The sequence below is a fragment of the Hyperolius riggenbachi genome, chromosome 3, assembly GCF_040937935.1.
Source record: "Hyperolius riggenbachi isolate aHypRig1 chromosome 3, aHypRig1.pri, whole genome shotgun sequence".
Lineage (NCBI taxonomy): Eukaryota > Metazoa > Chordata > Amphibia > Anura > Hyperoliidae > Hyperolius > Hyperolius riggenbachi.
This window is the reverse complement of record NC_090648.1, coordinates 40,690,591-40,715,637: the sequence shown is the minus strand read 5'-3', so window position 1 is coordinate 40,715,637 and position 25,047 is coordinate 40,690,591. Positions and strand designations below refer to the sequence as shown.

Below are 25,047 nucleotides of genomic sequence, written 5' to 3'. Positions count from 1 at the left end.
TGTTCACCCTTTGAAAAATATTTCCTCACCCTGATTTACATTCTGAAATTAATCACAGCTGGTGACATCTTTATTCCTGTCAGGTGCATTGCTGTGGAATCTTTGCACATTCAACGTTTCAAAGCCAGTACAAATAATATCTGATCTGCCAGAATGCCGGGGGGGGGGGGGGGTTCCACATGGCTAAACAGCCTTGGCTGTGACATCACTGGGAGGGTGGGGCTACATACCTTTATTCAGCCATTTGTAGAGGAAATGTTTCTGATGCTGAAACCAGGATAATTTAATAAAAGTGGGTACCCTAAATAATTTACTGCATTCTACTTTATGTCACTACAGGGCCTCTTTAACATTGCATTGCCAAGTGACCCTCTTCAAAGCTTTTCATTGGCTGCCAATTAACCAGATGATCCAGTTCTAACCTACGAAGCTCTCCACAATCTCTCTCTCTCTCCTGTATCTTCATCTCCTCTCTAGTTTCCAGATACCAACCCAACAGCAATCTCAGAATTGCCCATGACCTTCTTTTGTCCTCCTCTAGAATCACCTCCTCACATTCACATATGCAAGATTTTACACGTGCTTCATCCCTGTTCTGGAAACCTCTGCCTCAACACACCCATCACTCTCCAACCTTTGATATCTTTAACCTCCTTGCCGGTTATCCCGAGCTCGGGGTAACCCGCCGCGGAGGATTGCTCTGGCCCTGCTGGGCCGATTTGCATAATTTTTTTTTTGTTACATGCAGCTAGCACTTTGTTAGCTGCGTGTAGCCGCCGATCCGCCGCTACCCACCGTGCCGCCCCCCCCTCCCCCCTCCAGACCCCTTGCACAGCCTGGCTAATCAGTGCCAGGCGGCGCTGAGGGGTGGATCGGGACTTCGTCTGACGTCAATGATGTCAGTCCGATTGTCGCCATGGCGACGGGGGAAGCCCATACAGGAAATCCCGTTCAGAACGGGATTTCCTGTTGGGTAATAGCGCCGGAGGGGGTGGGAGGGATAGCAAAGGGAGGGGGGAAGCATTTAGCTAGTGCTAGGCTAGCTACATGCTAAAAAAAAAAAAAATAATAGCAAAAAAAAAACCTCCCGCTGCCGTGCGCAGCAGACAATTAGAACTGCAGGGAGGTTAAACATGCCCTCAAAACTTTTTCCGACAAGCATAAGCTCTACCTTAGGCCGATTCCCCCTTTTCACCTTTGGCCAAGTTGTGCTCATCACCTAAAACGCACTGCCTCTAGATATGTTTATTGGATACTAATCCACCTCTTGTTGTAATTTGATTGTAAGCTCACAAGGGCAGAGCTCGCTTACCCTTTTGTGTCTTGGAATTTGTTACACATTTATTCATATTAATTTTGTCACTGTAATTACCACTTCTGTATTTTGTACCAACTCTGTATTTTGTATATTGGTGCATACCATTGTCTGTATTATTTTGTACCCCATATTTGTTTCTTACTTTGTACAGCGCCACAAAATATGTAGGCGCTTTATAAATCAATAATAATAATTTTGATTGAAAAATATAAGTTGCTTCTTGCTTTTTATAGAGACACTGAAGCGAAAAATAAAATGATGATATAATGAATTGGTTGTGTAGGTTGTGTGGTTGCTAGAAGATTAGAAGCAAAGAAAATAGTCTCATATTTTTATTTTCAGTCATATATATATATATATTTTTTTTTAATAACATTGCATCATTCTCTAATATTTGCAGTTTACACACTACTCAGCAGTCTAAATGATTTTACAGAGCAGTCAAGTGAACTTTTGAGCTGTCCTCTGCAGGAGAAAAAACAGTACAGTGACTGACAGTTGAGATAACAAGCTTCAGAAGACAGAGCTCTCTGTCGTGGAGCTCAATGGCTCTTTTGCATAGATAACAACTGTAGTCTCTTAACTCTTCCTGTACTGGAAACAATATTAGACTTATGTCTCTGCTCCTAATGTTTTATTCCTTAGCTGTACTACACATACCAATCATTAAATCCTTTTTTTTTTCACTTCAGTGTCTCTTTAAAGCTGTGCTGTACAGCTCTTCATCTTCCCTGACGTGTGATAAGCTGGTTCTGTGAGGTCACCTTTTCCATTCTGTTTGTCCATAAAAATGACAGCAGGATGGAGAGTACCCCTTTAGATCAGATCCCTCTCGTGTTTCGAGCAGCCCGTGTTATCTAGGTAGACAGACACGAGATGCTCTGTCGCAGGCGGAGGTGATGTGTCAGAGGGGAGACACACAATCTGTTTTGCCAGAAGGGAAACTCAAGTCTCTGTGCCAAGGGGTAGGACACGGTGACTCCATGCCCTGCGCGTCCCTGGCAGAGGATGAGCACGAGATGCTCTGCAGGGCTCTGGCAGGAAGCGCCAGTAGTAATGGCCTGCATGCCATCTGTCTGGCTGGATATGAACTGCTAATCGCTCTGCTAATCTGGAGGCCAGAGCTGGGGAGTGTAGAGGAAGAGGAGGGGGTGATTGAAGCACTGACGGTGACTTAGATGGACAAGCGACTCAGGAGACCGTGGATGGCTACAGGTGTTCAGGCTCTTCCTCTAGGACACGTAGAGGGATGAGGGCATTTATAAAGGAGGAAGGTGCAGAAGATCAGATGCTCTTTCTGCTCAGGGAGACGAGGAGAGAGGCAGCCAGAACAACAAGGGGGATGATGAGACAGAGGAAGGGAGACTAGAGGAGCCTGGACCTTCCTCGTTCTTCTCCCTCGTTCCCCCACATTATCATTCTGATCCTCACATTCCCTTTTTATTCTGATAACCTATTGAGTGTGTGTGTTTTCAAAACTTCACATCATCAACAATCATCAATTTCTGTAACTAATGCAGAAGAGATCTCTCATCCTCCCTCCACACTTTCTACTTTTCACAAACTCATCCATATCCTAAAAATGTCCATAAACAACATCTCCATCACCTATTCCAAGCTTCTGACCTCTTCTATAGCTTCTCATGAAATTTCTCTTCTTTTATAGTTTATGTCTCTCAGTTTGTCCTCATCATTTACTTGGTGTATATTCTCCAGCCTTTAAAGCAAACCTTTTTCTTCTATAAGAAGATTAATGCCTCCAGCTCTCCTTTGCTGATTTGCTAACCCTCCTATGTTCTGTTACCTCCAAAAACAGTGCCATAACGTATTGTGTCACATGTGTTCACAGCTGTTCATCTGGGATCCTTATTAACGTAACCCCAAGATCCACCCTTTACCCTTCCTCTACCAAGTTTTTCTTCTCCTTACTTTTTTCAGTATCTTCCAAAGTCTGTACCATCAAGCTGATTGACTCCTGTTAATGCAAACCTCCCCTACACCTATTCCCACTCTTCCAACATCAAAACGTGAAAACTTTTTCCTGGAACATTTTACCTCACCACTATTGAAAACAATCTTTTGACTTTTCCATATCTTCAGTTCTCAAACTTATTCCCCTGCAACTTTATAAACATAAATCTGCTCTACCCAACTCCATCACTTTATCCCATCTTCTTTACCACCAATGTTCTCAAACTATTTTTTTTTTTTTTCAATTTTTGCACCTCTCCACTTTTTCTTTAACTCATTAAAGTACATGTTCTAGACTTTTTCTCAGTGAATGTGTGTCTGTCTGTCGACAAATCCTTGAAGCTCCTGAAGTATCAGTAATGTTGTACCCTATTTAAAGTTGCAAACTCTTGCCTTTCTACCTTCCACAATCTATCAAACATCTCATCTGTACCATAAGGTCTCACAACATTTTCGACTCCATATCCTCTCCTCTTCTCAATATCTAACATGTTTGACGAAAACATTTTTGTCAGTGTTCGTATTTTCACAGACGTTCATGTGTGCTCCACCAACTAATTGCCTAGCCTGCCTACATCTTGTTAACATATCCATCTTCCAAGAACTTGCGTCCTCCAACTTTCTTGTATATTTCTAGTACATTCTTGTTTCTTTTATGACCCACCGACTAGCTATATTTTACCTTCAAACCCTATATATTCTTCTGAACTTCATTGTTACCTGTTGTGTGCCCACTGCTGAATCTTGGTTCCCCTACCTTCTGGCACCACCAAGGTTTCTTCTAACTGTGACTTGGCTCTCCTTACCTCTTCCCTGTGATAATATTGCTTCTCCTGTGTTCTGTCCTCTGAAATTTATGTCTAGAATATTTGCTTTTCTTTATTAGAGGAACGGAGTGTCCTTGTTTTGGAGAATGCCTTCATCTTGATTCACCAATGTCTATTCCTGGTCTTGTCCTCACGTAAAGTCTTTATGATTAAGACTTTTTCACCTACAACACAACCTCTGCCTGCCCTCTACTTCCTGCCATGTTTGCTCACCATCCCCGGGGTAGTGTAGGAAGGGTGGGCAGGTTTAGTGTGGATGAACTATATGGCTTCAATGTTTCCAAGAAGCTGAAACCAAAAGTGGAGCTGAAGAAGAGAGGAGAGAATGGCACTATCGGTGGTCAGCCGCCACACTCAGCACGTGACTGCCAGACTCAGGGCAAAGAAAGCCAAGGGATACCCAGCGGGATGAGATACAGGTGAGTGCAAGTGACGGCTATATGTGGGTCCACTGTGTGGGTAAAGGAAAGGCTGAACGTAATATACAATGGTGGCACAGTGGGTAGTACGCTTGCCCTGCAGCAGAATAGCGCCATGTTTGAATCCGAATTCCAGGACACTATGAGCGTGGTGTTTGCATGCTCTTCTTCTTTTGCGTGGGTTTACTTTTGGGTAATCTGGTTTCCTCCTACATCCCAAAACTATTCTGGTAGGTTAGCTGGCTGCCGCTGTAACTATACTTTGTTAGGGACATTAGATTGTGAGCCCCACTGGGGGACAGCAAGTAATGTGAATTGCTGAATGTGATCTGTAAAGCAATGCAAACATTGTGTCAAAAGCTATATATACAGTAAATGCATAATAATGATAATATCATCTAGAATGGAAACCTACAGATCTGGATTAAAGACTGTTGTTGTTCAGTTGCTATTCAGTCGTGTCTGATTCTGCGACCCCCATGGACCACGGCACGCCAGGCCCTCTATCCTCTACTACCTCTCGAAGCTTATCCAAACTCATACTTGTTGCTTCCATGATTCTATCTAGTCATCGCATTCTGTGCCCTTCTCTCTTGCTTTTGCCGTCGATCTTTCCAAGCATCAGGGTCTTCTCCAATGAATCCTGCCTTCTCATTATGGGCCCAATCCGATTAAAGTTTTCTCCTAGGATATAATTTTCATTTTCTGTTTAAAATAACTTTCCTCTTTCTACTGCCTAAACTTAAACTCTTCCCCGCCCCAACTTAAAGTGGAATGAAACCCAGTATTTCTTCTTTGCTGTAAAATATTATTTACAGAATATAATATACTACCACAATTTTTTTTTTGTAAAACAGCATTGAAAGGGTTAAATCACAGGACTGCCTTTTTCTCCTGCAGGGGCAGCCGCATCCGAACTGGTGATCACCTTATCTTGTGCTTACATTCTTCACTTGATACAATTAAGTAAACATTCTCTGACTGTGCAGAAACTTCTGCTAATGAGTCCTGAACTGAAACACTGCTCAGAAATCATTACTGGCTGCATTTACAATAGAAATACAACAGTTATGAATAAAATGGAAACAAAGCAAGCGCTCACCAATATGGGCCGCATCTGAATGACTCACCACCTCATATGCACCGCTTAAATAGCTCAAATACACACTCAGCAATCAGACAGATGCAAAACATATGCAAAACTAAACTAAATACTTACCATGCAAAACAGGATAGCACAATGGGTGCTGCTAGCCTGGTAGTTACAGAACTGTGGATACAAAATATAGGTAAAAGGCTGCGCATCCCTGACCCAATACTGTACAATTGAATGGTTAATCGCTGTGGCGCACACCGCCCCCCCTGGACTAAAATGTACGCCCGCATCCAAACAATGCAATACTGGTCTATGGAGAAATTTTAGCTTCCATCATAGTTTTGCATGCAAAAAGTGTTAGGACATCTGCTCTGGAGATTTACCTCAACGTTGGTGCAGATGTCCAGTATATCTATATTTTTGCATGCAAAACTATGATGGAAGCTAAAATTTCTCCATAGACCAGTATTGCATTGTTTGGATTCGGGTGTACATTTTAGTCCAGGGGGGGGCGGTGTGCGCCACAGCGATTAACCATTCAATTGTACAGTATTGGGTCAGGGATGCGCAGCCTTTTACCTATATTATGAATAAAATGCACCAGCAGCTTTCAAAGTAAATAAACGGAACTTTGGGAACTAATAATTTCTAAAAGAATAATAATACAACAACAACAACAACAACAACAAATAACATTTGTAAAGCGCTTTTCTCCCGTGGGACTCAAAGCGCATAAGCATGGCTCCGACCATCGTGGTACAGGGGAAGAATTTTATAAATCTGGAAATGCCAGGCTAAACAGGTGGCTTTTCAGTCTGGATTTGAATAGCTCCAGGGATGGTGCTGTCTTTACTGGGTGTGGTAGGGAGTTCCAAAGAGTAGGGGCAGCATGACAGAAGGCTCTGTCTCCAGATTTTTTGAGGTGCACTCTGGGAGTGACCAAGTTTATAGAACTTGCTGATCTGAGGTTGTGAGAGGTGTGGTGCAGCTTCAGCAAGTCCTTCATGTATCCAGGGCCCAGATTGTGCAGGGATTTGAATGTCAGCAGTCCAATCTTGAAGAGTATTCTCCATTGTACTGGTAGCCAGTGCAGTGAGCGAAGGATCGGTGTAATGTGACAGTGGCGAGGCTGGTTTGTTAGCAATCTGGCAGCAGCATTCTGCACTAATTGCAGGCGACGCAAGTCTTTTTTGGGGAGGCCAGCATAAAGGGCATTGCAGTAGTCCAGCCGTGATGTGATGAAGGCGTGGACTAGGGTTTGAAGATCCTCTGGGGGAATCAGATGTTTAATCTTTGCAATGTTCTTCAGATGAAAGAAGGAAGATTTAACTACAGATGAAATTTGGTTTCTGAAACTCAATTCCCCATCGATTAGTACGCCAAGGCTGCGCACAAGGTTGGAGCTGTTTATGTCTGAATTCCCAATCCTGATTGGTGTTGCTTTAGGATAGAGCTGTTTTGATGGCGAGCACTGGCTTTGGACAAACAGGACCTCAGTTTTGTCAGCATTCAGTTTCAACCAGTTATCATTCATCCATGCCTGAAGCTCAGCTAAGCAAGAGTTTATTTTTGGGGTAGGGTCTGTTCCACCAGGTTTGAAGGACAGGTATAGCTGTGTGTCATCGGCGTAGCAGTGGTACGTCAGGCCATGTCGTTGGATAAGTGTACCGAGTGGCAACATGTAGATTGCAAACAGCAGAGGGGATAGGATTGATCCTTGTGGCACTCCGAATTGTAGAGGTGCAGGTTTGGACATTATAGGTCCTAGGGATACTCTCTGTGTTCTGTCAGTCAGGAATGATCTGAACCACTGGAGGACTGATCCACTGATGCCACAGTACTCCTGCAGTCTGTTAAGCAGGATTTCATGGTCAACTGTATCAAAAGCAGCTGAGAGATCCAACAGGATTAGGATGGAGCATTCCCCTCTGTCCCTTGCCATGAGCAGATCGTTGCAGACTTGGATGAGGGCTGTTTCACAGCTGTGGTGTTTCTTAAAGCCAGATTGTAGAGGGTCCAGGATGTTGTTTACTGACAGCCTGGTTTCAAGTTGCAGATAGACAGCCTTTTCAATAACTTTACCTAAGAAGGGGAGGTTGGAGACAGGTCTGTAGCTGCTCATAGCATCTGGATCCATGGAAGGTTTTTTGAGAAGGGGCTTGATGATTCCTTCTTTTAGAGAGGTAGGAAACCTCCCTGCTTGCAGAGAGCAATTTACTATTTTGTGAAATGCTGGACCAAGCAGGTCAGGGCATTTCAGCATATGTTTAGTTGGTCCAGGGTCCAGGTCGCAGGTTGTCTGGTGGAGACGACAGAGGGTGTCTGAGATCTCTTCCTCACTAATACTTTTGAAATCAGTCCAGGGTGTTAGGTTGTTTTTGCAGCTATTTCCATTAGTTGCATGAGTCTTGGGTGCTGTGGACTGAATGAGAGACCGAATAGAAGATACTTTGTCAGCAAAGTAGCAGGCAAATTTCTCACATAGCTCCTTTGAGGGAGTTATAGTGGGTTTTAGACAGGATGGATTACATAGTCTATCAACTGTGCGGAATAGTTGGGCTGGTCTGTTGGCGGCCTTTGCGATCTCCTGTGATAGGTAGGAGGATTTTTTCTTGGTGATCGCATTTTGGTAGCTTTCCCGGTGAGAGACAAGGGTGTGTTTATCTTTTGAATTCTGAGATTTTCGCCACTTCCTTTCTAGTCTGCGCACTTCTTTCTTTAGGTCCTTTAGTGAGCTGTCAAACCACCGTGCATGGTGAAGTGGTGTAGATCGTTTGATGCGAACTGGAGCGAGGGCGTCATAGGCAGATGACACTGCATGGTTGTAAATCAGGACCATGGAGTCTGGGTCTGCGCAATGATTGGTTAATGCGTCGAAGTTGAGGATATTCTGAACGTGCTGGGGTGAGACATCTTTCAGTGAACGGTATTTTATGAGTTCTTTCCCTCTGTGCTTTATCGCTGGTGCTGTCAGAGAGAAATGGATGGTGTGGTGGTCTGACCATACCACTGGGTTTATATCCATGTGTGATATTAAAAGTCCGGAATGAAATATAAGATCCAGGGTGTGCCCTTTCGTATGGGTGGGGAGGTTGATAGCCTGAGAGAAACCCAGTTCATTCATTATGAGAAGTAGTTCACTTCCTAGCTGGGAGTCGTGATCATCCACCCATGCATTGAAGTCTCCCAGGATGATCCATCTAGGGTGTTCCACTGTTACGCAGGATAAGAGTTCAGATATTTCCTTAAGAAAGGCTGGACCATTTTTTGGGGGGCGGTATATGAGCAATATGTTGATGTTTACTTCTGCTGACAGTTGAGCTGCAATACATTCAAAGGTTTCAGTGGGGCCTATGGGCAGGGGCCTTATGTTCAAGGAGGATCTGAAGCATATGGCAACCCCCCCACCCTTGCCGACTTGTCTCTCACAGTGCAAGATTGAATAATAATCTTGCAAGATTGAATAATACTTGTGCACAAAAGCAAATATGATAATTGTATGGGTTATAAAAAGTAGGAAAACACATTTTTGTTGAATATTTTGTCAGAGTTTAAAACCGCTTTAAAGCTTTCCCACTAACAAAAATCCATTCCTATGGACGAAACCTAACTTCCTTGTAAAGTAAATCCCTACCTGTCACCTAAACCTTACTACTCTTCCCTATAGGATACCTGAGGTGACATGTGACAAGATGAGATAGACATGGGTATGTACAGTGCCTAGCACACAAATAACTAGGCTGTGTTCCTTTTTTCTCTTTCTCTACCTGAAAGAGTTAAATATCAGGTATGTAAGTGGCTGACTCAGTCCTGACTCAGACAGGAAGTGACTACAGTGTGACCCTCACTGATAAGAAATTTCAACTATAAGGCACTTTCCTAGCAGAAAATGGCTTCTGAGAGCAGAAAAAAGATAAAAAGGGTCAATAGTTTATAAATTTTAGCTCTGGCATACTTCAATAAAAACAAAAGTTTGCTTTCCTAAAACAGAAAGAATTTGCGATAATTCAGGTTGGAGTGAGCTTGAGATGTCTCCCAGGCACCACTGCTGAATATATGCAAATTAACCATTGTACCCTTAGAAGCTAAACACATCTCCAGAACCGCTGGAATGCAATGATGTGTCAGCTTGTTAATATGTACAGAGCCATAATAATCCAACATGCATACTTCAATGAATGTGTCATTGAGCAAAAACAATAAAACAGTTAAAACGTAAAAAGTACATTTACAAATAAAATAAAACTGTGGAATATCATAAAAAGTCATTTTTAGGCAAAGGAAGATAGATACAATCATTTATTTAATTCGTTTATTTTCGCTTCGGGTGTTCTCTAACCTTGAAAGGGTTATGAGGCCAGTTCCAAACAAGTCCATCTTTCTACCTATTTTATTCACAAGCAGAAAATATTCAACACATTTGACAATCCTGCCAGGAGTAGGCGTCCCAGCAAATTCACCAAAAGAAGTCCCAAAGGACAGAGCGTGAATAAAAAAAAAAAAAAAAAAAAAAAAAAAAGGCCAAAAGCTACCGTACATCTCAGACTCTATAGACCTCAGTTTGCATGTAAAATAATAAAGTATATGGCAGATCAATCAGAAAAACACTAAAAACCTATTCTCTAAATAGCATGGCTTAGGTTTGTAAAGTTACATCTGAACAAAGCATACTTGTGGAACAGACCAGACCCAAGTGGAGAGGTTTGGTCATAATACACTGTGCTGTGTTTGGTGAACACCAAACTTGCACATGGAAACCATACAGCTATTGAGTTGATCGTGAGCTTCTGTGTATACCAAAGTCAAATATGAGGCAACCTCTGTACAACAACAGGCTCCGAATTGTCCCCCTCCCCCCCCCCCCCCCCCCAGTGGGTGACAATAATCAATCGTGCATAGATAACTTTACGATTAAAAGTGTGTATGCATTGTATTTCTCCTCATCCTATACAATAAAACGCAAGTGTCCCTTCGTATGTCCCTCTGTCAGTGCTTTGCGCTACTGCGCATGTGAAGCACTGACAACCGTTGGGACAGAACGCAGGGTGGATGGGCTGGCCGGTGCGGCGGACGTGTGCGCGCGCACTGACTGGCAGCGTGAAGAGACCTAGAGCCCGTTTTTAAACGGGCTTAGGTGAACTAGTTGTACATAAACAGACACACGCGCACACACAGCAGTGCCAGTCTGGGTTAAACAGAAAAGGACATTTCCAGGCTTGCTGTGTGCCCATATGTTACCACTAGCCTATGCCAGTGATGGCAGTATGTCAGAGAATCCCCTCTCTGTCACTCTCATCCATGTAAGCAGTGTGGGCAGTGCCAGCCTCCCCCCTGCACACGTTGGCACAGTGGGAGAGGAGGGGAAGGCAAGCTTACAATGTAAACACACTGTGGGTTATTATTATACATCCAGTCATGTGACCTGGCACAGGCGGGGGGAGTGCCTCCTGTCCTAGAGGTGTCAGGGCCTGTTAGCGTCAGCTCAGCCTGTTTGCTCCCAGCGACTTCTCAGCCTCCCAGAATCCTTTTCAGCACAAGGGGGGAGACGAGAACTTTAGCAGAGTCTGTGCTGGAAGAATAGCTAGAAATCAGGCATGCAATGATCTTTACACACCTCTGAGAGTCACCATGAATACACGGATGCCAACTGGCCTTACAGGGGACATATACTGTAGATTTCTCTTTTACAGCTTTTACTTTCATATTTGTATAATCGATGTTAAGACATAGATTTATTATTATTCGTTGATAGGATCCTGTGATGACATATTAATAATACAGTGGAACCATTGTTTGCGAGCATAATTCGCTCCAGAAACATGCGTGTGATCCAAAACACTTACGGTATATCAAAGTAAATTTCCCCATTATGGAGACTCAGATGATTCATTCCACAACCCAAAAAACATTTATAGAAAAATATTTACTACAAAGTACTGTACTGCATAGCTCCCAACTGCCCCTCTTTTGGAGGGACAGTCCCTCTGTCCCTCTTTCTTCCAAATGTGTCCCTTTTTCAGGTCTGATGTAAAGATCAATGTGAATATTTGTTTTGTTTTTTTACTTAAAAATGTGTTTAATTGACTTTAAACTTTACTTTTATACTTTAAATTGATGGATTTCTTACTACCAAGTGCTAATAAAAAAACCTAATAATTATAGGATCAGTGTGGCATGAATTATAAAACTACATCTTTTGCTTATGGATTTTTTGTGGTATGCATGACTAGGGGGTGTGGCAGGTGCATGTGAAAATGCATACAGTGGGATGTGAAAGTTTGGGCAACCTCGTTAATCGACATGATTTTCCTTTATAAATCGTTGGTTTGTTACGATAAAACATGTCCGTTAAATATATCATATAGGAGACAAATACAGGGATATTTGATAAGTGAAATGAAGTTTATTGGACTTACAGAAAGTGTGCAATAATTGTTTAAACAAAATTAGGCAGGTGCATAAATTTGGGCACCACAAAAAAGAAATGAAATCAATATTTAGTAGATCCTCCTTTTGCAGAAATTACAGCCTCTAATCGCTTCTTGTAGGTTCCAATGAGAGTCTGGATTCTGGTTGAAGGTATAGATTCTAGTTGAAGGTATTTTGGATCATTCCTCTTTACAAAACATCTCTAGTTCATTCAGGTTTGATGGCTTCCAAGCATGGACAGCTCTCTTTAAAGAGAAACTCCGACCAAGAATTGAACTTTATCCCAATCAGTAGCTGATACCCCCTTTTACATGACAAATCTATTGCATTTCACAAACAGACGCTGTATGACTGATTTTGTGATGAAACCCCTCCCACAAGAAACTCTGGTACCGCGGTACTCTGGGCAAACTGCCACAATGTAACAATGTTCACAGACAGGAAATGGCTGTTTACAGCTGTCTCTAACAGCCAAAACAGCTAGGAGCAGCTACATAACCTGCCCACAGTAAAAATGTCACCATGTGATAAATGTCCAAATGTAAATCTGGGAGAGGAAAGATTTTACAATGAGCAAACACTGACTAAATCATTTATACATAATTATTGTAAAAATGAAGCACTTTTTTATTACATTATTTTCACTCTTTAACTCACACCACAGATTTTCAATTATATTCAGGTCTGGGGACTGAGATGGCCATTTCAGAACATTTTACTTGTTCCTCTGCATGAATGCTTTAGTGGATTTTGAGCAGTGTTTAGCGTTGTTGTCTTGTTGAAAGATCCAGCCATGGCGCAGCTTCAGCTTTGTTACTGATTCCTGGACATTGGTCTCCAGAATCTGCTGATACTGAGTGGAATCCATGCGTCCCTCAACTTTGACAAGATTGCCAGTCCCTGCACTGGCCACACAGCCCCATAGCATGATGGGTCCACCACCATATTTTACTGTAGGTAGCAGGTGTTTTTCTTGGAATGCTGTGTTCTTTTTCCTCCATGCATAACGCCCCTTGTCATGCCCAAATAACTAAATTTTAGTTTTATCAGTCCACAGCATCTTATTCCAAAATGAAGCTTGCTTGTCCAAATGTGCTTTAGCATACCTCAAGCGGCTCTGTTTCTGCTGTGGGCGGAGAAAAGGCTTCCTCTGCATCACTCTCGCATACAGCATCTCCTTGTGTAAAGTGCGCCAAATGGTTGAACGATGCACAGTGACTCCATCTGCAGCAAGATGATGTTTTAGGTATTTGCTGTTGGTCTGTGGGTTGACTCTGAATGTTCTCACCATTCGTCGCTTCTGTTTATCCAAGATTTTTCTTGCTCTGCCACTTCAAGCCTTAACTTGAACTGAGCCTGTGGTCTTTCATTTCCTCAATATGTTCCTAACTGCGGAAACACACAGCTGAAATATCTGAGACAGCTTTCTGTATCCTTCCCCAAACCATTATGGTGAACAATCTTTGTCTTCAGGTCATTTGAGAGTTGTCTAGAGACCCCCATGTTGCTACTCTTCAGAGAAAATTAAAAGATGAGGGAAACTTACAATTGACTCTCTCATAATTGGATTCACCTGTGTATGTAGGTCAGGGGTCACTGAGCTTACCAAGCCAATTGGAGTCACAATAATTAGTTCTAAAGGTTTTGGAATCTATAAAATGACAATAGTGCCTAAATTTATGAACCTGCCCAATTTTATTCAAACAATTATTGCACAATTTCTGTAAATCCAATAAACGTAATCATTTCTCAAATATCACTGTGTGCGTCTCCTACATGATATATTTAACTGACATTTTTTATCGTAACAACCAATGATTTATACAGGAAAATTATGAAGATTAAAGAGAACCAGAGACGAAGCACCCTCATGTATTTTATTACATTTATCAGTGGGAACATGACAGTAAACACCTACCCTGCTTTTAGTTTTATTCTTCTCAGTCTAATCTATCTGTTATCAACTGTGATAAGAATCCACCGACTATTCAGTCGAGGTTTGACCTGGAATCATTATAGCTGAGTCACTCTTCTGTGGAGTCTTCTCAAGCCCAAGCCTGCCCCATCCTAGCTCAGATTTCCTACTCAGAGCTGTTGACATGGGAGGGGCTGCTGCTGCCGAGAAAGAAGCTCTGACACACACACACAAGTGTATCTGTGTGCACTGTGCTGCCAGTCATTATCTACTGTATGCAGTTTCATTTCTATGAGAGACACTTCCTACAGGCAGCCACACAGCATACCAGAATAATCAAATTGAAAGCAGACAGATGAAAGGCTGCAGCAGCCCTGCTTGTCTGTAGTCTCATATAGCCTAGACAGCACATCCAGAACAACTCATACCCCGGAAGCAGATAATTTCCTGGAGCAATAATGGATAAAAAAAACACTCAAAAAGGCACACCAGGGTGGCAAAATTATCAAGTAGAGCATTTATTCTTTACAAGCTATCAACTGATATGTTTATTTTGTGTGAATCGTACATCTCTGGTTCCCTTTAACAAAGTTGCCCAAACTTTCGCATCCCACTGTAGCTGCACAACCCAGCCGAGATTCGTACGCAACTGTGCATGTGTGGCCCGTCCCTAAGCTCGTCTCAATCACTTGCCCCTAACTGTGATTGAGATGGCACATGGACAGCCAAGCATACACAGTTGCGCACGACTCCCGGCCTGGACGCACGGCTAACAGCCGCCAGCGGGAGAATGGAGGAGACCCAGAGGACGCCGAGGGACCTCACTTGCTATGGGGGGCTGGAAGAAGCCCCAGGTAAGTTCAGTATTACATTTTTTAGGACTGTTCAGTGTCCTATGCAGGGTGTACTTTTAAAGTAGTAAAGATTATGGTTGATGTAAGATTCTATTCTTTTCGCCGGTGACTGCGGCGTTGCCCTTTAATCATGCTAAATCTCCGCTTAGTTAGAACTAATCTGGCAGACCTGAATATTTTTCAATGAAAATTCCAGAATTGCAGCCCTCGCTCGTGCTCTCTCTGCCCCCCTCCCCTTTGTCACCCTCTCTCCCTGGCATGGCGCTGTGTGCCTCAGCTGTGCCCCCCAGGCGCTCAGACACAGAAGGGACATGGATGTGGCACTGTGTGTCTGTGAGACATCTCAGGCACGACTAATGCTTCATCTCTGCAGTTTTCCGTCCACAAATAGCTCAGCTCCCACTGTCATCTCCTTCTACCTCCAGTCCCCAACCGTCTCTTCACCTTCCGCTCCCTCGGCTGTCCCTGCTTATTCTTTCCCCACCATTTCCTCTACTTCTCACTCTTATTTCACTTTACTCTCCCCACCTCTGTCCTATCTTTCTTCGTTACCCTCATTTCCCCTCCTTTTTTTTCATAATTTCTTCATTCTTCTACTTTCCTTTCTGCCAGACCTCGTCTTTTCACTTTCCTCTCATTGTTACAATTGCACTCTTCCCTCCTCTTCTCTTGTCTTCACGCACCTCTCTTCTCGTTTCCATTCCTCACCTTCTCTCTTCTCATTGTCACAATTTCACTCTTCCCTCCTCTGTATCTCCTGGCTTCTCTCTTTTCGTTGCCATTCCTCTCCTTCTCTCCTTTTCTCCTTTCCTTCCTACTTTTCTCCTCTTCCTACTTCTCTCAGTTCTAACTTTTCCCCTTTCTACTTTTCCCCTTTCTACTCTAGTCTTTTTGCCTTCTCCCCTTCCCATTCTTTTCACTCCTCCTTCTTCCTTTTATCTTCTCCACTGTTCTTTTCCTGTTCCTCTCTCCTCACCTGTTATCATTTTTTCACTCTTCTACCCTCCTCCAATCTTCTCTTCCTACTTCCCTCCTTTTGTCTCCTCTGCTCTTCTCTTTAGCATCTGTTGCTCATGTACGCTTATAAAGCATCCTGTAATGACCTCTTTGGAAGTCCGTTGCGGCGGGGTGGAGGGTGGAAGAGGAGAGTGCCGGGCTCTGGAATTGGAGAGCCATTGTCTTCATCCCATCGTTGGGTCACTCGCCATCAGGTAGACCTTGGAATAGATTGCTTTCTGCGCACGCATGGCATTACTGTGACAGAGAGAAGGACCATGAAATACAGGTAAAGGAAGAACTTTTTGTTCTTTTCCCCTGGTCTGTGTGATGGTATAGAGTAGGGGTAAGCAAACTTTTTCGATCTCCATGGCGATGGGGACATCATGTGACACGCTGATTTGTAATGACGGCAGGTGACATGAGGCTGCCGTAGGCATGGAGATCACGCGATTAATTGATTGAGTGAGTTACTTCTTGTATATGCGCTGCACATATTTTTTCATGAATGGCGCGAGGGACAAGTGAAGAGAAGAATTCGGCCCTCTTATGATGGGACGCTTTCATGACATTCACGATTTGGCCCGCGGGCCATAGTTTGCCCAGGCCTGGTATAGAGAGAACCTGAGAGATATTAATATTGGAGAGATGTGTCCCAAATGATCACACAAACATGAATACATTTCAAGAAGTATTCAAATTTAATAAATGATTCATAAAACAGTTTATCAGAATTTTTTTTTTTTTTTAAAAAGATGTGGAATTAAAGTGTACCAGAGGTGATGAAACATAAAAGTATTATACATACCTGGGGCTTCCTCCAGCCCCATAAGCTCAGATCGTCCCCACGCCACCGACCTCGGCCTTCTGCAGGAAGGACGGCGGCGTGGGAGCGATCCGAGCTTATGGGGCTGGAGGAAGCCCCAGGTATGTATAATACTTTTATGTTTTATCACCTCTGGTTTCCTTTAAAACCTCAGATCCCCTCAGGTAATCCCCCAATCTCTCATTCACTCACACTCAAGGCACACCCTAGAACAAAATATCATCTGCTAGCTGTTGATATTGATGGTACGGTAGAGTCTCTAGACAATACTTTGTGAAGTTTGGGTCTAGTACTGGCATAGTTGCCCATCCACCATATCTTTAGCTTCCAGTTACCCCATGTGGTGTGCAAAACTCCGGGACTTGTTGAATAAAGATATCCCTTGTGTTGCATCAGTTATTGGGTGGGGGAGGGAGGGATCCTTCCCCATTGCGGTGAACAAGCGCTTGTTGCGCGAAACGGACGTCCGCAGGGGGATATAGACCTGGCGCCCACTCTCCCGCTCTGCATCCGACTGTGCTGACTGTAAGTGCTACTGTTTTTACTTGCCAAATAAATTACCCTATTAGCAGTGCTGGCTCCTTTCCATCCCTCCCTCCCACACCTACATGTTTGCAACTATCAGCCTGTGCACGCTCTCTTAAGGGGATTTAACTGCCACAGTCATATGCTGACCGTAGTCAAGTCCAGACCCTTGCTGTCATCTTAAGAGTGCTGAAGATTCATCTGCTCTACATTTTCACTCAGTTATTGGGTGAATGGGGTTCAAATTCAGAAAAGGGGGCGGAGCCACAAACAGTCAATCAGATTTGTTTGATTGATTTCAGCCATTCCTACATTGTTAATGGCAGGGTTCTCAAACTTGGCACAGTTGGTTACTGGGGGACTAGGATTAATATTCAGAAAACTGTGTGGAGCCTACAACAGCCAATCAAAATTCACCAAATGATTTTCAAGGGAATATTTAAATTGCTGCCATTCTTACACTGTTAATGGCACAGGCCTCAAACCTGCGTTGGCAAATTGCTGTTGCAATCACTCAGCATTTTGCTAGGGCTTTGTACAGTGATTTCCGGTGCTTTTAGGGTCCTTTTTCACTGCACAGCTGAATCGTAAAAATCACAAATCGTTAGTGATTTTTGAATCACTAGGGTTGCTGCTTTATCATAGAAATCATAAAAAGTATTTTCCACTATAGTGATTCGATTTGCAAATCACAAATCGCAATCGCTTCCTGGTGTGAGCACTGGCGTTTATTTGTGATTACGATTACTAGTGGAAAAGAGCCCTTACAGCAATTTTTTGTGTGCTTGCATTGGCAGAGCAATCGCCATTCGCAATTACAGTTTACACATTTTTTTGTTGTTGTTCAGATAGTGAAATCGGTGCAAAATCGCCTTTCCACAGCATAAGAAAAGAGATTTTGCATCGTCTGTATCTTTTGTATTAGAGCACAATTGCTCCAAAATATGCTTTAGGACCCGCGATTTGCGATTTCCCTAATTGCAATCGCTCCTGTGGGATTATCTCTATTGACTTTCATTAGCCTAGCAATTTTGGAATCACCGTTTCCAAAGCTTGGCTAAAAGTGCTTTAAAGGAGTTTTCAGGCAAATTTAACAAAATAAGCGCTACTTACCTTGGGCTTCCTCCAGCCCCAAGCTCCCAGCATGTCCCTCGCCGCAGCTCTGCCCGCAGCCGTTCGCCGCAGCTCCCTCCCGGTCCCCGGCGATGACGTCAGGCCGACCTGCCTGCGCAGTCTGCTCCGGTCCACGTGGTGGTGATTGACAGCGCCGCTCGCACAGGCGCAGTACAGCCCGACCTGGAGGTTGGCCTGTTCTCATCGCCGGAGACCGGGAGGGAGCTGCGGCGAGCGGCTGCGGGCAGAGCTGCTGAGAGGGACATGCTGGGAGCTTGGGTCTGGAGGAAGCCCCGAGTAAGTAGCGCTTATTTTGTTAAATTTGCCTGATAACTCTTTTAATGTGCCATAGCCCTCAGGCCTCTTTCACAGTAGGATGTTGCGTTTTGATGTGACGTTAAAGTCGCAATGCAAATTGCAACGCAACTCCCCCCAAAAAGTCGCAATGCAACTTAATGCCCCATTATCGTTGCATACTGTAGGCATACAGGCACTGAAAAGTATGCCTCCAAGTCATTACTGAGCATGTGGAAACAGTCCACCGCAGCTAATAACGTGTATAACGCACAGCATGCAGCACTTTCTAATAACGCTACACGTTACACACAAACGCAACGTGTGCACTGTGAATGTCACACAGACTTTGTATTGCTGTGCGACTTTTTTGGGGCATTGCGTTGTAATTTGTGTTGCCACTTTAACGTCGCATCAAAACGCAAGGTCCTACTGTGAAAGAGGCCTCAAAGTTGGTGTACGGACTAATTTAGTGCATTCTTACTATATGTCACAACAGACCTGAACAAGTACCCAGGATGGAAGGAAAACAGAGAAATGCACCTTGTATGTATTTAGAGAAGAGCTGGATTATCTACAAGGCAAACCTAGGCAGTTGCCTAGGGCCTGGAGAGAGTCAAAGGGCCTGGTGGATACTACCCCCCCTCCACCCATCAAATCATACTAAAAAGACAGTTAATCATCAGCGGTTGGCAAAAACTGCTATCTTGCCCAGGGCTCCATTTCTTCTTAATCCCTTTTTTGATTTAGAGAGTTTAGCCTGTCTAATTTCCTCTCATCAGTGACGAATCAAAACTGTAATTTGATCTCTCAGCTGTGTCAGCTGGCTGCCTCAGCAGAGCAGCTGATTTGTAAACACAGGATGTTAACCCTATGTCTGCTTCCATGAAAGCAGGAAGTAGACACACTGCAGATTTATTGAAGGATTTGTATCAACTGGAATAAATCATTTTTTTTCTTTAAAGGTGAGTGTTCTCCCTGAGCTCTTTTAGCCGGGTGCTACGCCTGGCTAGTTTTGGTGACCACCCAGCTGTTATCAGCTCACCTCCTCCGATGCTGTATGCAGACTTGCATGTAGAAGCACCGGCCCTGCATTCTCTCATCTCGCCCCACCTGGCTACCTTTTCATGCCACCCGGCTGGAAATAAAATTCTGGGGAGAACTGTTATGCTATTATGTTGTTGCTAAACTTATAGAGCAGAGAGGAAGCTCTGAATTCAGGTCCACTTTAAAATTATTTTAGGCCTAGGAGTGGGATTAATATGTAACAATTGCAACTAAAACATAAATAATACATTCCTGCCATCTAGTGGTAACTTGTAGATACTGCATTTGTTGATGACCATATCATAGATGAAATATGTGCTCAGGGTGACGTTGCTGCCACCTGCTGGTCAGACCCGTGGTACTGCAATCTTGCTGTATTGTAAAGCAGGCCTTTTTATTTCATTATAGCCAACTTAATTCCATTAATCCTGTGCATGTACTGAAAGCGGCACAAGGGCAGCGCTTCCTCTCCTGGCAGAGTTTCTATCACAAGGCGGAACGGGCTCCAATTAACTCTGAATGGCTTCATCTGCTGTATGAATTCTTAGATTATTCCTGCTAATTGTACATAAATAAGCATTAAGATGGAAGGCAGGCAGTGCTTGTGGGGGAAAACAATTTCTTCTGAAAGCTAATTAGAGGGATTATGTGTAATGATTTCATGAGGATGATAAAAGTAATAGAGATTTACGGCCGGCACAGTTACTTTACTGGTGGGCAGAGCAAGCGATTTGCTGGGCTCAGTAATTAGCCGTAATGCCGGAATGAGTGCAGATTAGGATGGAAAGCTTCTCTCTCTAATTACTGGAGAAGAAACTCCCCTGCCTTATAATGCCCGAGATTTATGTCACTTCTCTGCAGACACACATTTACCAGAACATCTCCCTTCCTTCCTTCTCTCCTTCCTCCCAGTATCTCCCTTCCTTCCTTCATCCTGTTACCTCCCTTTCTTCCTTCTCTCCTTACTTCCAGTATCTCCATTCCTTCCTTCTCTCCTTCCTCCTGTCCCCTCCATTCCTTCCTTCTCTCCTTACTTCTGTTACCTCCATTCCTTCCTTCTCTCCTTCCTTCCAGTATCTCCCTTCCTTCCTTCTCTCCCTCCTTCTGTTACCTCCATTCCTTCCTTCTCTCCTTCCTCCTGTTACCTCCATTCCTTCCTTCTCTCCTTCCTCCTGTTACCTCCATTCCTTCCTTCTCTCCTTACTTCTGTTGCCTCCATTCCTTCCTTCTCTCCTTCCTTCCAGTATCTCCCTTCCTTCCTTCTCTCCCTCCTTCTGTTACCTCCATTCCTTCCTTCTCTCCTTCCTTCCAGTATCTCCCTTCCTTCCAGTATCTCCCTTCCTTCCTTCTCTCCTTCCTTCTGTTACCTCCATTCCTTCCTTCTCTCCCTCCTTCTGTTACCTCCATTCCTTCCTTCCTTCTGTTACCTCCATTCCTTCCTTCTCTCCTTCCTTCTGTTACCTCCATTCCTTCCTTCTCTCCTTCCTTCTGTTACCTCCATTCCTTCCTTCTCTCCTTACTTCCAGTATCTCCCTTCCTTCCTTCTCTCCTTCCTTCTGTTACCTCCATTCCTTCCTTCTCTCCTTCCTTCCAGTATCTCCCTTCCTTCCTTCTCTCCTTCCTTCTGTTACCTCCATTCCTTCCTTCTCTCCTTCCTCCTGTTACCTCCATTCCTTCCTTCCTTCCTTCTCTCCTTCCTTCCAGTATCTCCCTTCCTTCCAGTATCTCCCTTCCTTCCTTCTCTCCTTCCTTCTGTTACCTCCATTCCTTCCTTCTCTCCCTCCTTCTGTTACCTCCATTAATTCCTTCCTTCTGTTACCTCCATTCCTTCCTTCTCTCCTTCCTTCTGTTACCTCCATTCCTTCCTTCTCTCCTTCCTTCCAGTATCTCCCTTCCTTCCAGTATCTCCCTTCCTTCCAGTATCTTCCTTCCTTCCTTCTCTCCCTCCTTCTGTTACCTCCATTCCTTCCTTCTCTCCTTCCTTCCAGTATCTCCCTTCCTTCCAGTATCTCCCTTCCTTCCTTCTCTCCTTCCTTCTGTTACCTCCATTCCTTCCTTCTCTCCCTCCTTCTGTTACCTCCATTCCTTCCTTCCTTCTGTTACCTCCATTCCTTCCTTCTCGTCTTCCTTCTGTTACCTCCATTCCTTCCTTCTCTCCTTCCTTCTGTTACCTCCATTCCTTCCTTCTCTCCTTCCTTCTGTAACCTCCATTCCTTCCTTCTCTCCTTCCTTCTGTAACCTCCATTCCTTCCTTCTCTCCTTCCTTCCAGTATCTCCCTTCCTTCCAGTATCTCCCTTCCTTCCTTCTCTCCTTCCTTCTGTTACCTCCATTCCTTCCTTCTCTCCTTCTGTTACCTCCATTCCTTCCTTCCTTCTGTTACCTCCATTCCTTCCTTCTCTCCTTCCTTCTGTTACCTCCATTCTTTCCTTCTCTCCTTCCTTCTGTTACCTCCATTCCTTCCTTCTCTCCCTCCTTCTGTTACCTCCCTTCCTTCCTTCTCTCCTTCCTTCTGTTACCTCCATTCCTTCCTTCTCTCCTTCTGTTACCTCCATTCCTTCCTTCCTTCTGTTACCTCCATTCCTTCCTTCTCTCCTTCCTTCTGTTACCTCCATTCCTTCCTTCTCTCCCTCCTTCTGTTACCTCCCTTCCTTCCTTCTCTCCTTCCTTCTGTTACCTCCATTCCTTCCTTCTCTCCCTCCTTCTGTTACCTCCCTTCCTTCCTTCTCTCCTTCATTCTGTTACCTCCATCCTTCCTTCCTTCTGTTACCTCCATTCCTTCCTTCTCTCCTTCCTTCTGTTACCTCCATTCCTTCCTTCTCTCCCTCCTTCTGTTACCTCCCTTCCTTCCTTCTCTCCTTCCTTCTGTTACCTCGATTCCTTCCTTCTCTCCCTCCTTCTGTTACCTCCATTCCTTCCTTCCTTCTGTTACCTCCATTCCTTCCTTCTCTCCTTCCTTCTGTTACCTCCATTCCTTCCTTCTCTCCCTCCTTCTGTTACCTCCCTTCCTTCCTTCTCTCCTTCCTTCTGTTACCTCCATTCCTTCCTTCCTTCTGTTACCTCCATTCCTTCCTTCTCTCCTTCCTTCTGTTACCTCCATTCCTTCCTTCTCTCTTTCCTTCTGTTACCTCCATTCCTTCCTTCTCTCCTTCCTTCTGTTACCTCCATTCCTTCCTTCTCTCCTTCCTTCCAGTATCTCCCTTCCTTCCAGTATCTCCCTTCCTTCCTTCTCTTCTTCCTTCTGTTACCTCCATTCCTTCCTTCTCTCCCTTTTCTGTTACCTCCATTCCTTCCTTCCTTCTGTTACCTCCATTCCTTCCTTCTCTCCTTCCTTCTGTTACCTCCATTCCTTCCTTCTCTCCTTCCTTCCAGTATCTCCCTTCCTTCCTTCTCTCCTTCCTTCTGTTACCTCCATTCCTTCCTTCTCTCCCTCCTTCTGTTACCTCCATTCCTTCCTTCCTTCTGTTACCTCCATTCCTTCCTTCTCTCCTTCCTTCTGTTACCTCCATTCCTTCCTTCTCTCCTTCCTTTCAGTATCTCCCTTCCTTCCAGTATCTCCCTTCCTTCCTTCCTTCTGTTACCTCCATTCCTTCCTTCTCTCCCTCCTTCTGTTACCTCCATTCCTTCCTTCCTTCTGTTACCTCCATTCCTTCCTTCTCTCCCTCCTTCTGTTACCTCCATTCCTTCCTTCCTTCTGTTACCTCCATTCCTTCCTTCTCTCCTTCCTTCTGTTACCTCCATTCCTTCCTTCTCTCCTTCCTTCCAGTATCTCCCTTCCTTCCTTCTCTCCTTCCTCCTGTTACCTCCATTCCTTCCTTCTCTCCTTCCTTCTGTTACCTCCATTCCTTCCTTCTCTCCTTCCTTCCAGTATCTCCCTTCCTTCCAGTATCTCCCTTCCTTCCTTCTCTCCTTCCTTCTGTTACCTCCATTCCTTCCTTCTCTCCCTCCTTCTGTTACCTCCATTCCTTCCTTCCTTCTGTTACCTCCATTGCTTCCTTCTCTCCTTCCTTCTGTTACCTCCATTCCTTCCTTCTCTCCTTCCTTCCAGTATCTCCCTTCCTTCCAGTATCTCCCTTCCTTCCTTCTCTCCTTCCTTCTGTTACCTCCATTCCTTCCTTCTCTCCCTCCTTCTGTTACCTCCATTCCTTCCTTCCTTCTGCTACCTCCATTCCTTCCTTCCTTCTGTTACCTCCATTCCTTCCTTCTCTCCCTCCTTCTGTTACCTCCATTCCTTCCTTCCTTCTGTTACCTCCATTCCTTCCTTCTCTCCTTCCTTCTGTTACCTCCATTCCTTCCTTCTCTCCTTCCTTCTGTTACCTCCATTCCTTCCTTCTCTCCCGCCTTCTGTTACCTCCCTTCCTTCCTTCTTTCCTTCCTTCTGTTACCTCCATTCCTTCCTTCTCTCCCTCCTCCTGTTACCTCCCTTCCTTCCTTCCTTCTGTTACCTCCATTCCTTCCTTCTCTCCTTCCTTCTGTTACCTCCCTTCCTTCCTTCTCTCCTTACCTCCAGTATCTCCCTTCCTTCCTTCTCTCCTTCCTCCTGTTACCTCCATTCTTCCTTATCTCCTTCCTTCTGTTACCTTCATTCCTTCCTCCTCTCCTTACTTCCGGTATCTCCATTTGATCCTTCTCTTCTTCCTTCAATTATCTAAATTCCTTCCTTCTATTATCTCCATTCCTTACTTCCCATTCTTTCTTTCCCTCCTTTTATTATCGCCATTCCTTCCTTCTCGTCTCCCTTCTACTATCTGCATTCCTTCCTTCTCCCCTTTCTTCATTCCATTATCTTTCGTCTCGACTTCCTTCTATTATCTCCATACCTTTTTTTTCATTATCTCCATTACTTCATTCTCTCCTTACTTCTCTCCGATATCCTCCTTCTCTCCTTCATTCTATTATCCCCATACCTTCCTTTAATTGCCTCCATTCCTTCCTTCTCTCTTTCCTTCCATTATCTCCATTCCTTCCTTCTCTCCTCTCTTCCAATATTTCCATTCCTTCCTTCTCTCCTTCTTTTCATTATTTCCATTCCTTCCTTTTCTCCTTCCTCCCACTATCTGTATTCCTCTCTTTTCTCATTTTCCTCACTCCTCCCGTATTCTCAAAACACTCCTTTATTTTCTCATCCACTCACTCTATCCCTACCATCCCTTTTTCACCTTTTCGCAAACATTATAAGGCTCCCTGCACACTGCATGCGATTCCGATTTGTAATCGGTTTTTACATCCGATTCCGATTTTTAATCGTTACTGCATGCTGCGTTTTTTCCTCCATTTTTCTGTTGATTGCATACAGGGAAAATCGGAATTTCTAATCGGAAACGGAGTCAGAATCTCAAAACGGATTTGCAATGTGCAGAGAGCCTTAGGCATATTCCCACACCAGTTTTAGGTAACCAGAGGTGCCCCCTAGAATTAG

The 25,047-nt window shown here is 44.1% G+C and overlaps 1 protein-coding gene across 2 annotated transcripts in view; it reads left to right on the top strand.

Annotated features, from left to right (window-relative positions):
- The first annotated feature begins 2,225 nt into the window (after positions 1–2,225).
- Positions 2,226–25,047, top strand: part of KCNAB3 (potassium voltage-gated channel subfamily A regulatory beta subunit 3) — a 169,639-nt gene continuing 146,817 nt past the window's right edge. The window contains exon 1 of one of the 2 annotated variants that reach the window (XM_068274011.1): positions 2,226–4,535. In XM_068274011.1, coding sequence (XP_068130112.1) covers positions 4,318–4,535 — 218 coding nt within the window. In that variant the 5' untranslated portion in view covers positions 2,226–4,317. Of the gene's footprint in view, positions 4,536–15,092; positions 16,115–25,047 lie in introns of those variants that run through there. The other variant, XM_068274012.1, reaches the window with a different exon arrangement.